Source organism: Crinia signifera, chromosome 4 (assembly GCF_055691185.1).
Source record: "Crinia signifera chromosome 4, ASM5569118v1, whole genome shotgun sequence".
NCBI lineage: Eukaryota > Metazoa > Chordata > Amphibia > Anura > Myobatrachidae > Crinia > Crinia signifera.
Window position 1 is genome coordinate 230804440 of NC_139220.1, and position 14448 is coordinate 230818887.

At 41.7% G+C, this 14448-nt stretch overlaps 1 protein-coding gene across 4 annotated transcripts in view; it reads right to left on the minus strand.

The window, feature by feature from the left end:
- FBN1 (fibrillin 1) overlaps window positions 1-14448 on the minus strand; it is a 228663-nt gene that overhangs the window by 35024 nt on the left and 179191 nt on the right. For all 4 annotated transcript variants that reach the window (XM_083183937.1, XM_083183934.1, XM_083183935.1 and 1 more), the window contains 9 exons: window positions 8327-8449; window positions 6618-6740; window positions 6075-6200; window positions 4566-4688; window positions 3967-4089; window positions 3407-3571; window positions 3177-3245; window positions 1124-1249; window positions 498-620 (listed from right to left, as the gene is read on the minus strand). In XM_083183937.1, coding sequence (XP_083040063.1) covers window positions 498-620; window positions 1124-1249; window positions 3177-3245; window positions 3407-3571; window positions 3967-4089; window positions 4566-4688; window positions 6075-6200; window positions 6618-6740; window positions 8327-8449 — 1101 coding nt within the window. The remainder of the gene's footprint in view (window positions 1-497; window positions 621-1123; window positions 1250-3176; window positions 3246-3406; window positions 3572-3966; window positions 4090-4565; window positions 4689-6074; window positions 6201-6617; window positions 6741-8326; window positions 8450-14448) is intronic.

The following is a 14448-nucleotide window of genomic DNA, read 5'->3' on the forward strand; positions in this document are numbered from 1 at the left end:
TAAATAATCCAATGTCCAATATATCAGTCAAGTGACAATTAATTTGTCTACAGTTATAAAAACGAAAAAGTCGAAAAATAAAGAAGTTACCTGCCGATGAACTGGCGAGTCAAGAGATGAGTGGTTGTACCAAATTGTTTATGTTCTAACTTTATGGACAGTATTCAGGGCTGACTGCTCGCTGTCACACCTGCATACGCCGTTTCTCCCTCACCAACTTTTTGGAGCGAGGGAGAAATGACGTATGTGGCCGCTACAACAGCGAGACTTGTGGCTAAATACAGCGGGCTCTGTGCATTAGCTGTTTTGGGGAATCCTCACCGGCATCTGACAGCGAGGATTCCCACGGGATGTCAAATGGGGTGAGCGGCCAGCGCGGGGGTAAACGGCGAGGAACTCTTGTTTTCGGCGATCCCTGCCTTTTAACCCCCCTCGCCACCCGCATTGAATGCACGCCTATGTCTATTATAATAGATAATTCTAGTAGATGCACTTACCCATACAATTGTTTCCTCCATTTACTTGCATATAGTCAGGTGGGCATATACATGTGTAATTTCCAACAGTGTTGTAACAGGTTCCAGGACCACATATTCCAGGCTGCTCACATTCGTTGACATCTTAAATAAAAATGATATGTACATATGTATACTGTAAGACATATTACCAAACAGGTAGAACTGCCCTACCATAATGTTTAAACTTATAGTGCCGACCGGTTACTAAGGCGTTAACTAACGTTTGTACTGTGCAACACACTGTGCTCGAAGTTAGGCTGTAAATATTGGGACATCACACCAATTCCATTTCTTACTAAATGTATTTAAAATATAATATAAAATATGAATAAAGCTAATTTCTACTTATATTTAATATTACTGATGTAATCAATGTGAAGAAGTGTTGTCCTGAGGAATTAGGAAATAACAAGTAGTAAAAACCTCGTCCCCCCATAGTAAAGGAAAAGGGACTGACATTTGTTATGGTGGCTCTGGCAGTTAGAGGGATGTTCTAATCAGCTGTGGCAGAGTTCACAATTTAAAAAAAAACTGCATAAATGTTCATCAGAAACCACCCTCGGACAGTGACCCAAGTACAACATAAAACCTTCACTTGTACATACCATCACAAACACGGGTGTCTTCATTAAGGAAATAGCCAGGTGGACAAATACACTGGAAGCTACCAAAGGTGTTTAAGCACTTTCCACCTTGGCATAAACCTGGCAACTCTAGACATTCATCGATATCTACAAAACAAAGTATAGGCATTATGGAAGCACGCTCAACACCCAATTGTTGGAGAGTTGTTTACAGAAGTTTAAAAAAAATAAAAATGGAGATAAAGTATTAGGTGCCCATACACAGTACAATTAATGTATGCAATTTGGACTAGATCGCATCGCATCGGTTTTGCTATGCAATGAGATGCAATCTAGTACAAATACACTTATTGAGCTGTGCGATGAGATGTGCGCATCTCATCGCACCCAGCAATTGTAGCGTGTATGGGCACCTTATGTACTGTTCATCTCTACTGTACTGTACTTTATAGCTTTAGACTGTATAGACTGTATGCTATGTGCTTGATAAACACCATAACAAGTATGTGTCACAGTATCATTATGAATCTCACAGATTTTTTTATTGACAGACTGGGCTTTTCTTAAATACACTATTTTTTTTAAAGGTTTTATAACCACATTATATGAAGCCAGTAAGAAGAAAACAGTTTTTCTTCCAGTGATTCTACTAATAATTATTTTCAAATTAATACTGCTAAAAATGTCATTGTGTTCCCCTATATATCTACCATTTATTTGCAAACTTATCTGTGGAAATTTAGCAGTTTTATGAAACTATCCTTAAAATGTATGACAGGAAAAGCTGGGCGTCCCCATGTGAATGAAGAGGGGCCTGCCGAGGTGGGCAGCTGACATTGCATGATGTCAGTGGCCGCCCTGTTCTATGAGCCTGATGCCACAGGGGGAAGAAAAAAACATTGGATGGTCGGAGATTTCGCCGCCGTATGCTCCCCTGCAGATGGATGTTTATGCTAAACCAGGGGTCCTCAAACTACGGCCCGCGGGCCAGATGCGGCCCGCTGAGGACTTTTATCCGGCCCGCCTGGCTGCCGCTGCCCAAGCGGCAATCACTCTCACTTGCCTCACTTGCTGGGAGGATGGACGCCGGGCAGGCTGGCTGGCAAATGGACGGGCGGGGGAGTGGCCTGGGACGTCAGGGGAAGCAGCAGTGTCTGCTGGTCCGTCCTGTCTCCCTGCATAAGCTTCTCCTATGCGTGTGACGTCATCACGTCACACGCTGCGGCTGCAGAGAGGAGAGTAGCTTACTGAATCCGGAGAGAGGAGCCGGACGAGAAGCCAGCAGGGAGGGAGCAGTGGCACTGACTGAGCAGACACTGACAGTGTCCCAGTCCGCACACAGTCTACTCTTGAATGTGTTCTTATTGTTAGAGGTGTGTTTTTTTATACTAACATATTTAAAATGATATATAATATATATATGTGTATATGTATATGTATATGTATATATATATATATATATATATATATATATATATATATATATATATATATATATATATATATATATATATATATATACACACACACACACACCACTCAGCATGCACCTGTACATCCCCTGTCTGTTGTGGTGGCTGCCGTTACTGTGTACAATTGTACACAGTAACGGCAGCCACCACAACAGACAGGGGCGGGGGATGTACAGTGCATGCTGCACAGTGTGTGTGTGTATATATATATATATATTCGATACAACCCTCCTGCGTTCGCCTTTCTGTTTGAAAAAAATGGCCATACACACCCAAGTCCGGCCCTCCAACAGTCTCAGGGACAGTGAACTGGCCCCCGATTTAAAAAGTTTGAGGACCCCTGTGCTAAACATTCATTTGCAATGCAGGGGGGATGTTTGCAGGGTGGCGGGAATTCACTCACCTTGTGGGCGGTGCTAGATGGCTCGCTAAGCAGTAAATCTACGCAGCTTAGCAAGCCAACGTGAATCTGGCCCTATATATGTAGGTTTGTTCATAGCTTATGAATGACCTGCTGGAATAATATTAACAACTGGCTTTGATAAGTTTGAAATGTATCATCCAAAAGACACTTTAAAAAAAAAAAAATGTATATAGTTTACCTTCCAAAATAACAGTAATGGGATTTGGTCTGAAACCTTCTCCTCCGGGACACAACGTTTTGTAATCAGCTGTAAATGAAGAGGTCTATTTTTTATATCTTAATAGTACTTATAGTAGTATTAAGTAGTAACAGTAGCAGCAAGCAGATAAATGTGTTGCTAGTTAGGGGCATGACAGTTAAAGTGCCTAATTACACATGTATATATCATGAAAATACAAACATACTTACTGGAATTTGCAGAAGGGCAAAGCTCACATGGTGTTCCCCAGCCTTTCCCAAGTGAGCAACAGCACGAAGCCTTGGACACACTTACACCGATCTCATTCGTGCAGCTCTGGTCTCCGTTATCTCCCCGTGACTTTACCTCCAGGTAGCAGTTGCCAGAACGAGTGTCTTTTTAAAACAGATAATCAATGTTATTATTAAAATTTAATTCTCAGGAAAAACATAACAGTATTCGTTGCCTGTGATATCTACATAAAAAGATATAGTGAGTTAGTAATCTGTGTATTTACATGTTTAATTTAGTAAGAAAAAGTAATAACTGGGTTGGATTTAGTCAAAGCTGAAGCTGGAGGCCTCAATACCACAATATCTCTCTAATAGAACTCCACAGAGCTCTACTAAAGACGTATGATTGGATAGATATATTCTGCTGTGAGCCTCAGGTAACGAAGATTGTGAACAACAGCTTAATTATGTGTATCAGTAAATACAATATATTCATTAATTCCTGCAAAAAGTCAGTCTTTACATTGTGCAACTACCATGTATTCATGAGATCTTACCAACACATCCAACTCGCGTAGGGTTAAGCTGGAAATCTGGTGGGCATTCACACTGGTAACTGCCGGGGGAATTCTCACATGATCCACTAATACATGTCGTTGGATCAGCACATTCATCCACATCTGAGTGAAAAAAAATATATATATATGTGTATGAATGTCATCATAGTATTTTTCTGGAACATTTTGAGTCTGGTAACGTACTGAACCTAATCTGTGTTTGTGTTGGCTTCTTACGGTTGCTCTGATTTTCTCCCAACTCCAAACACATACTGGTCAGTTACCTGGCTTCCAAGAATAATTGACTCTAGTGTGAACAGATAGCAGCGTGTAGTTGCTGCAGCAATGTTTGCGCACATGCATATACATACGCATTACGGCAATGTCCGGGCTGGGCATATCTGTATGTGTTTGTATGAAAGGAAATGAAGGGGTAGGGATGACGTAAATGACTAAATATTCCATGTAGAATCCACTATTCTTAATGGTGAACTGAAATAAGACAAATCTAAACATGTTTCACATATTAAGGAAACCTTGTGTACAATAGATATGACTTGTCAATATACAGGAATGGAGCAGCCTTGCCTCTCTCCTACCTGTGCAGTTACCGCCTGTTCTGTCCAGTTCATATCCTGAGTCACAATCACATCTGAAGAGACCAGGGAGATTTTTGCAAGTGCCATAAACACAGATGTTGGGAAGAGCGCATTCATCAATATCTAGAGAAAAAACATCATCATCATTACAGCTATCCCTAATGTTATATATTACATTTACTAAGATATAAGATAAAACCTGGCACTTGGCAAATGTTCAACACTGGTAATTCTGTCTATGCGTACTGGGAGCTGGTCGCATCATGCACATCCATCACAGTGAATCTACCCTCCAATATCTGCTTGTGGGAATAACGATTTTAAATTGATATAGGGAACTGATGTCAGTATGTACTTTTATATACACAGTTGTTCAAAATGTCTGCCATTTGCATGCAGTGGGCATGAGCAGAGCTGTAAAGATGGTGGTGCGCCTAGTGAGAACGCACAGACCGACCTCTGCTGTAGTGTCGGCTAGCGTGTCCTTTAGATGTCCCCGCCACACACTCTGCAGGCTGTACAGTTACTGCAAATGTACTTAGGATGCTCTGAGTGATGCAGTAGAGTCCCAGTAATGTTAGTACCACCACCAACCTCAAAGGGTGCACCATTATGAGTAGTATGTGGTCTGGGGGTGGACAGTGTTTGCATGGGCGCTGACACCAATTTACAGGCTGGATTTGAGAAATTTGGCAAGTTTAATGGATATCATTCATGCACATTGAATATCCATAATTATAATTGGGGCACATAATCTAGACAATGTAGATCTGATTTTTTATGCTAACATTGGGGAAACAAATGATCCTTATTTTACAAGTTTCCATTATACTGTATTATATACCTTTCTGATACACTAGAGCCATGTGGTACAGCATCTAACATAGCATGAGGCCCAACTACATCTGGGTCCAAGATGACAAGGCACCAGGAGCACTGATCCCTTCCACTTATCTATGAAGGGAGAGTTGATGATCACACTCTCTTGCACTTTTTCTGTATGTCACATTTGGTATCCAAGCCCTCTGCCTGGCCCTGATATATTCGAAGTAGGGCAGGTGGACCTAGTGTTAGAGCAATAGGAGTAGGTTTGGGGCCCATTCGGGGTTATAAGTATCTCTATTATCAAATGCACCCATAAAAATGAATAGTATGTAACCAGACAGAACTGCATGCATTGCCGGATCACAGTACAGTGTTGTCTGTGTGCAGTACTATGTCTATAATGGGATGATATCTTGGAAATGCAGGGGATGCATGTGCAGTCAGATATCTGTACAATGCCATGGTACACCTATGCCATCAGCCACACCACTACTTTGACCAGCCATGCCGTGATTTAATTTAGCCAGTCACCCATTACGTCATGGCTACAATCCTTGATCCTGTTGCCCATTGTGCATTTGGACTGTTTCAAGAAAATCAGGACTATCTTTAACATAAACAAATGTGCTTTATTACATTGCTGTCCATTCTGTCCATATTGCTATACATTCTTACACATCCTACCTTCACATGCTTTGCCATCAGTGCTTGGTAAGAATCCCATATCGCAGTCACATCGGTATCCTCCAGCCGAGTTGAGACACTGACCATTTCCGCATAGATTCAGATTCTCTGTGCACTCATCAATATCTGTAGAGAATAGCACACAGCTTTACTAAACCAGTTTTCACTTCCCTTATAGGGCTATAGACATGATTACTATATTGAATGCTTTGGCTCGGCTTGCAGCACACAGAACATAACATAATGACAAAACTGAAATATCTTCTCCAGTTGCTGTAATTAAAGACGTGACTCCATTCTAATGAGATGAGCTATTTGTTGGCAGTAAAGATACAACATCTATCTACCAAGCCAACAATTTAAACTCTCCGCTAATCTTTTTTTTTTTTTGACCCCACCAAGGAAGTAGAAATGGTCGTGAAAAATGGAGAATGTACTATAATAAAATATATGACAACATGAAACGGTCAGCCTAAAGCTGGTCTTGCCCACCATGGTGCAGATGTCAAATGAACAGTATTCTGACATTAGATATGAGCTTACCTGTGCAGACAAATCCATCTCCTGAAAATCCCTCCTTGCATAGACAGCGATATGAACCCATGGTGTTCTTGCAATTCGCATTAACATTACATGAATGAGTCCCATTTGAACATTCATCAATATCTAAAATAAAAACCATTACTTTAAATCAGAGATGTTATTTACATCAGACTAATGTTATAATTCATTCAATAAGAGACAAAGGCCCTTATTCTGGTCTGAGTCCCCCCAGACGCCACCCACCGAATGCCGGTCCACCCCCTTCACATGCCAGGTTTGATTGCACGGCCTGTGAATGGATGTTTAAAACATCCATACGCAGGCCAGGGGTAAACACCCACATCATTTGATGGACACCGACCATCGAATGATGTGGAAGGTGCACACGTATCTAAGTGGCTCTCAGGTCACTTAGATTTGCGTGCGCTCCCGACAGGAACTGGGTGGGCAGCTGCCCGTCCCTTGCACCCGTGTCACCAGGCAATTTTCATGGGAACGCCGTGTTTTCATGGGAATGCCCATAACATGCTGGGTGTTCCCATGAGCGAATCCCTTGGACGAATGGTCTGTTTGCTGTGGACGCACGCACCCTGTGTCTGCACATGCGCAGAAATGCGAACACACGGGGGATGCGAACGGACCAGAATAAGGTCCAAAGTGTTGCCATGTCATAACTATTACTAATACTATTGTTTGTTGGTTTGTTTGATATTTTAAAATCCATTCCATTGTGACCAGCCATTGCCCTTATATCAGACGTATAACATTGGGTATAATAACAAAACAGATTACACTACAAATTGCCTCATTACTGCTTCTGTATGCAAGCCATATAGGGGGAATGCTCTGGGGTAAATAAGATTCTAGTCCTGCTATTAACAATACGGTTCCCCAGACATAAGCCTGGTCCAGCCCATGGCACTAGGGGAACATTACATGTAAGTGTGCTCTACTACACTGTAAGTGCTATTCTGTATTCTGCTTCCTTCTACTAACTAAGGGGTAGATTTATTAACTCGGTGAAGTGATAAACTGTCTGGTTTTTATCACCGGCCAATCAGCTCCGACCTGTGAAGTTACAGGCTTGGTTTGAAAAATGAAAGGTAGGAGCTGATTGGCCGGTGATAAAAACCAGACAGTTTATCACTTCAGTGAGCTTAATAAATCTACCCCTTGGTAACTCATTTACACCTATATGAATGGTGGGCAAACTGCATTGTTACTCATTTATATCACTGGAAATGCAGATTTGCCATTGGGGATCTATAGCTTGCACATCTTTATTTCCAAAAGCCCTGAATATAAATCCTATATATAGTTATAATTATTATAAATTAAATATACTTTAAATATTTTCTGAAGTTAACATCCAAATAGAAGCAAGGTAAGAGGCACCTATACCCTGCAGCACCTTATTACCGTATGTGTGTTCCTGTTTTCTGCTTCAGACCTATGAAAGCACTAAGAATACATCACTGACAGCTGTCTGGAGTGCCGCTGATGGTGTAAGCATGCATTCAATAGCTTCCCTGTCATTTATTTTGTTTGATACTGAAGTTTGGATATTTACATACAGTATGCGCAATGGTGAAGGCTTAATGGGGATTGCTATGGCTTAAACCACCCCGTGATTTGGGTTACATGGATAGTGTTGTACAGGATAAAACACAACTCAGAAAGAAGCATGACAGACTGTGAATACACCTCACCTGTGCACTTGACACCATTTCCTACCCATCCAGGACTGCAGCTACATTTGAAGCTTCCTGGGGTGTTGGTACACATGGCATGTCTATCGCAGTTGTGGGCCCCGATCTCACATTCATTGATATCTGTGGAAATTTACAGAGAACAAAAAAGTTTAGGCTGTTGTTTGTAAGAAAAGGTAAAGCTGGTTTGTCTAATTGTTCTCATAACAAATAGTCACTGGCTCCATCTCTGTCCCTATAGTATCTAACAGTGATTTCTTCTATTTATTGCATTATTCCGTTTAATATTACCATTTACACATCAGGCATACACTAAAAATAATGACAGTAATTCCCATTTGTAGATTATTGCAGCTTTTGTAGAACGAGGAGCCTTAATATGTAAACCATTCCAGTTGTATCCATTTTTCTTGGCTAAGAACATTGGTCTCAGAGAGCCATAAAGTAGATGGAGGGAGCATTTTGTATTACCAAAACCAAGGTGGCCAGTCCAGTGGTGCTCAGTCATGACACAACCTACAGTATTAATGGTTTCACCTTTTAATTGTCTAACTGGAAGAATGCAGAGCATGTACTGTCAGTGCTGGATGCCCCGAAGATGCAGGGTTATTATTTCTCCCAGTTACTGTACAAACGTTGTGTAATAATAGCAAGCACATTTTTTTTATTTAGTTCTTTCATAGAAAGAACATTTCATACACAGTTTTAGGTTCACTGCTATGTGTTAATTGCTGTCAGTACAAATACAGCACTGAGCCAAAATGATTAAAATAAACACTCAATAACAGGAAACCAATATTTCAGGAAGAACAAAATAGCTAAGTTTGGCAGGTACTAAAGGGAAAAGCAAAAATAAATTCAAAAGGTCATTTGTACAACGACATACTGGGAATTTGATTCTTGGCATGAGTGTCATGCAGATCCAAAGCTGACACTGTCCAGTTTTTAAACCATTGCTGATACTTTTGTGCAGGCTCATATGAGCAGGAACTAGTTGTACAGTGAGGATCATCGCTGTCTCTGGACCATAGTTGCCTACATTCCTGCATTCTGCAGGAGACTCCCTGAAATAGCAGCAATCTCCCTCATTAGTCTAGCAATCTCCCTTATTTCACCTAGCCCACATTACACTGTTACATTTTTGGGGAAAAAGGAATGAGAGATAGATACATTTACATTGAATCATCAGTACCATTTCCCAGCACTTTACAAAGTAATGTAGCTCTTAATAACTGCTTTGGGGCTCATCTACATTTGGATATAAGTCATTCTAAAAGATTCCTCTCAGATGTAGCAGTACACACCCACGTTCACAATCTCTTTTCACTATCTCTCCATATATGGAAATAGACACGCCATGTGGGTGGAGCATGACACGCCCTCTCAATGGGGCGCTTTTCAAAATTCTACAACCAACTATAATCTCCCTGAAACTAGTTTTGAAAGTAGGCAAGTATGCTCTGGACATATCTTAGGCACACGCGTTTTACATGCCATAGTAGCTAGCACTTTGAGTAAAAACAGTCAAAGTAGGCAGCATGTCAAATGTAACTGAGCTATATACACAGATATAGTATACAAACTCATTGGATCCAATAGGAGCCATCCATACAGTGTACCCCTTTTTGTGCTTTAACTAGCACTAGAGGACAGAAAGTAATCAAATTGAGAGAGCACTGGGGAGATCTTTGATGATATGCAAGTTAAGAAAAAGTGCTATTTTCTCAGAGCCGTAACTAGCCTTTTTTTATTATATTGCATTTGGTGACATCCCTCAGTTTTCAGTATTAAAGGGCGGGGTAATACTGAAAAAGAGAAAGATACATGGTTTCTACCAGTCACTGAATGCTATCAGTAACCAGACCAGTAACCACACACTAGATCCATGAGTAGGGTGTGTAACTGCATTGTAATAGGTATTGGGTTCAAGTTCCAGTTATGACAGTGTTTTTGTGTGCCTTAAAAAAAGAATTATGTGACTAAAGGAGCTTCTGGATGAAAAGGATCAAAGAGAGAAGCTACAAGTAAAGTAATTAATCATTTAAAACAGAAAATTGCCGTGTGCCACCGGACAGTACCGCCTGCCTTGTGGCAATCTGTGCAGTAGCACATGTTACACCATACTAGTTACAGGCTTGGATTTTCTACACTATTCATGTAAGTAACTCAACTTAGTGATTCCTGCAAATAGTTTATCAAGTAACCTCGGCTCCTGAGAGTACGGCTATATAATATGAAAACTATGTACATATTGTTCTATGCTTCCATGTTCAACATCATTGTTTTGCACAACGAAAATAAAAGTTACAGATTAATATGATTATTTATGACCTTTTGAGATCAACAGCAGAACATTTATAAGAATAGATTCAGCAAGATTTTACTGCCAATGCTTCCCAACCCGCCAGTAAACATGGAATGGGATACCACATGGAACAGTTTTGATACAAAGTAACACTTCGTTTATTTACTGCAACTCACTGTATAGGAATGGGATACTGTTCCAACATTCTATGTGACCTACCAATAGTTTGCTCACATGGGTGTTTTAGAAGTAATGAAAAATAATGTGTCAGTCCAACTGAAATCCCATTTTACATGCTATACTGTACTGGAGACTAAATTGAATACAAACATTACTTTTACTTAGACAGTATAGAAATAGGACAGCCTACTCAGCATAATGTCAGCCACACAGACACTGTTCCACAGTAAGATAGCAATAACATTGTCTATTTTGCTCAACATCAATCATAGGCAACCGGTATCTACCCAATTATTGTTGGCTTATACTCTACAAGTAAACCCGCTCAAAGCGAAAGCTTCGAAAGCTAGTCTGCTTCCTTCTGTGTTTGTGTATGTATGAGAAAGAGATGTGTTTCACTCTCTGCGAGCAGATGGCAGTGTTTCGGAGACTCACAGACACTAGACATATATAGATGATTGTGGTTCTAGTAGTTTCACAACATGCTGCGAGCCTTATTCTGATTTGTATGCTATAAATGTCAAAAATTCAGTTGAAGTGCTAAAAACATCAATGCTATGTCTCCTCATGTATGATCATGAGATGGGCTGTTTAAAAAATTCAACTTTACTGAACTGAGTAATGTGCAGATTCGTCAGACGGACCGTGCACACTGCAACATCGGGGAAACAGCGGGAAACATAGGGGGTCTTGCGTAGGTCTTGGGTCATGCAGATAGAACTTGGAAACCTTCAAATAATATGGCCACTGTATCAGTGGTTTTGCGTGGGAGAACTGACCCATGCAGTAGTGCACCCATTACACTCCCATTACTCACCCACAACAAAGCCTCTTTTCGTGTTTGATTCAACTGGTCCTTAACCATGTTTGCAAACACCTTGCATCAGTCTTTTCGGAAACGTTTGGTTTTAGTACTCAAATGTGTGTGCATTTCGCAAACACAGTTCATACATTAGCAGTAAGGGGTTCTGAGGATGTCCAGTATCAAAACATCGATTTTGTGTACAAATCAGAATCAGGCCTTGAGTGCCAAGCCACAGGATGTCTACCCTGGCCCTACGTTATCCAAGAGACATCTTCAAGAAGATATGCTAAACCAAGCAGGTACTTCAAAACGTCAAGCAAAAGTTGAGACAGAAAAATACATTACTAGTCTTCCATCACTAGCTGGGTTATGCTCCGTTCATGCACAGTCATAGTAAATTACAATCATGCATGATAAATGAATGATAGTCAGGCAAAAGTGAGTTAATTAAAATCATCTCCAATCTGACTTTATAAAGCTGCCCCAAGCTGATCCTTTGTACTCTCATGCACGCACACTATTTTCCCACAGAGCTAGAACAGCCTGTGAAATTGATATTTTGCACATTGTCCTGTTTGGGGAATGTGGAACATGTCATATTTATGAAGACACAAGGAAGGAATTGGGTGAAGATATATAAGGATCTTTGTAAGAGCCCGGGGAGCTCAGGGAGATTCCTGTACTTGCTAGCAAAACAAACAGTAGACATATCTTGGCAATTCTACTTAAAGTAAACTCTGCACAATCTTCTCTCAGAGACAGCACTGAAAATCAGCCTGTACCGATGCAGCCTGTTTAACGGCCACAGCAGTCAAACCAGCAGCACTTATTAATCAAGGGCACGTGTATCAAACAATCACTCTAATAAATAATTATATACATTAAATAAATCGATACTATAGAGAAAGAGCAGTAAAGATGTATTGGTAATTATAGAGGGAGCGATAATATCAGAGGCTAGAAAACATCCGATCCGTGGCTGCGGTACGTGGAATTGTACCAACTGAACCCTAATAAAAGTAACATATAGTGAGGATTGTGGTGATTTGCTCTGTGGTTTGGTCTAAGCTGTAATAGGATGTTTATTAGAATGGATCCAAAGTAATTCTTCCCAGGGAAAATTTTATTCATGCAAATCTTGGCTCTCTGTGAGCAAGTAAGAAACTGATCTCCTGCCTAACTGTCAGTCACCCAAGCATAAACTCTCTGGGAACAATTTACCTCAGGAAATGCAACTGTGTGTATAGTTTGCAAGTAAGCAAAATGAAATAAATGTTTTGTAAAACAAACTAAAGAAACAGGAATTGCGCCTCAAATTGCCTTAAGGTGACCATACACGCTGCGATAATTGTATGTGTTTTAGATTAAATTGCATGCGATCTGAAGCTAGTTCAAAAAGTATGTGTAGCACATACTTTTTGAACTGTGTGATGGGATGTCTGCGGGAGCATGCATCGTATCGCACTGTGTATGGGCTAAGGTCTGTCACGTGTACTGCCTTGCTCTCTGACCTCAGGGGATGCTTATGCAAGCTAGGGGTGCAGCTCAGAGTCTGGGGAGGTTGGAAATATGAAGAGATGTTTTGTGCAAATGTCCAACCTCCTATCACATAAGGAGCACCACTTTAATGGAAATATTTTTGCTTCTTTTTCATGACACAATTCACCTGCAAAAAATATCACCTTGCTCTATTCTGTGCACAGCAACACAGCACCATCTTTATTCTGCACAAATCTGTACAGCAACACAGCACAATCCTTATTGGGCAGAAATCTGGGTACTTGTTTATTATCACGGCGCCCATTACGTAGTTTGCGTAGTGGTGTATTGAGAATACCAATACACCACTATGCTGGCTACGTAAACTATGTAAGATACGTAAAACTACGTAAGTTATGTAACTTGTTCAGGAGCTGTGATAATACACACAATGGTTCATATCTCCACTATCCACGTCATACCCCCAGTATCCACGTGGGCGTGGAGTTAATATTATAAAGTGTAGCGAGCGCAGCGAGCCCCATAAGGGGATGCGGATCATGCGGGGCTCGCTGCGCTCGCCACGCTTCGGACTCGGTGGCTCGCTGCGCTCACCACACTTTATAAAATTAACTCCATGCCCACGTGGATACTGGGGGTATGACGTGGATAGTGGAGATATGATGTTGTTAGTGTGTGTGTGTGTGTGTGTGTGTGTGTAGTGCTTTATACTTACCTTACTCCGGCCCGGCAAACGTCCAGCACGATCACCGCACTGATGTCCCCGGCGGCGGTGTAGTGCCGCTGGGGGAGCAGGGAAACCATGTGATGGCAGTACACTGAATTACGTATATTGCTGGTGCTGCCAGATCCCCGCTCCCCCTCCTTAACTCCTGCTGCGCTGCGCTCCCTCTGCCCCGCTGACCGGCCAGCCGGCTGTCACTGCGCATCACCTCCTCCGCGCCAGGACTTCAGCTGCCTCCAGTCAGTCACCGCCGGGTCAGGACTCCCTCTTCCGCCTGTGGTCTCCTCCTCGCATCTGGTCAGTCACCAGCCAGGTCAGAACTCCTGGGGGTCCGCGCCTCTGGTCAGTCACCGCCGGGTCAGGACTCCCGTGGATCGTGAGTGTATTAGCACGGCACTGACAACGTACCTTAGGCTACATTGTCAGTGTAGCGTAGCCATGCACCGAGCTAATACACAAGTACCCTTAGGCTACGTTGTCAGCGTAGCGTAGCCGGGCACCGTGCTAATACACAAGTACCCTTAGGCTACGTTGTCAGCGTAGCGTAGCCGGGCACCGTGCTAATACACAAGTACCGAAATCTGTGTACAGCAACATAGCACCATCCT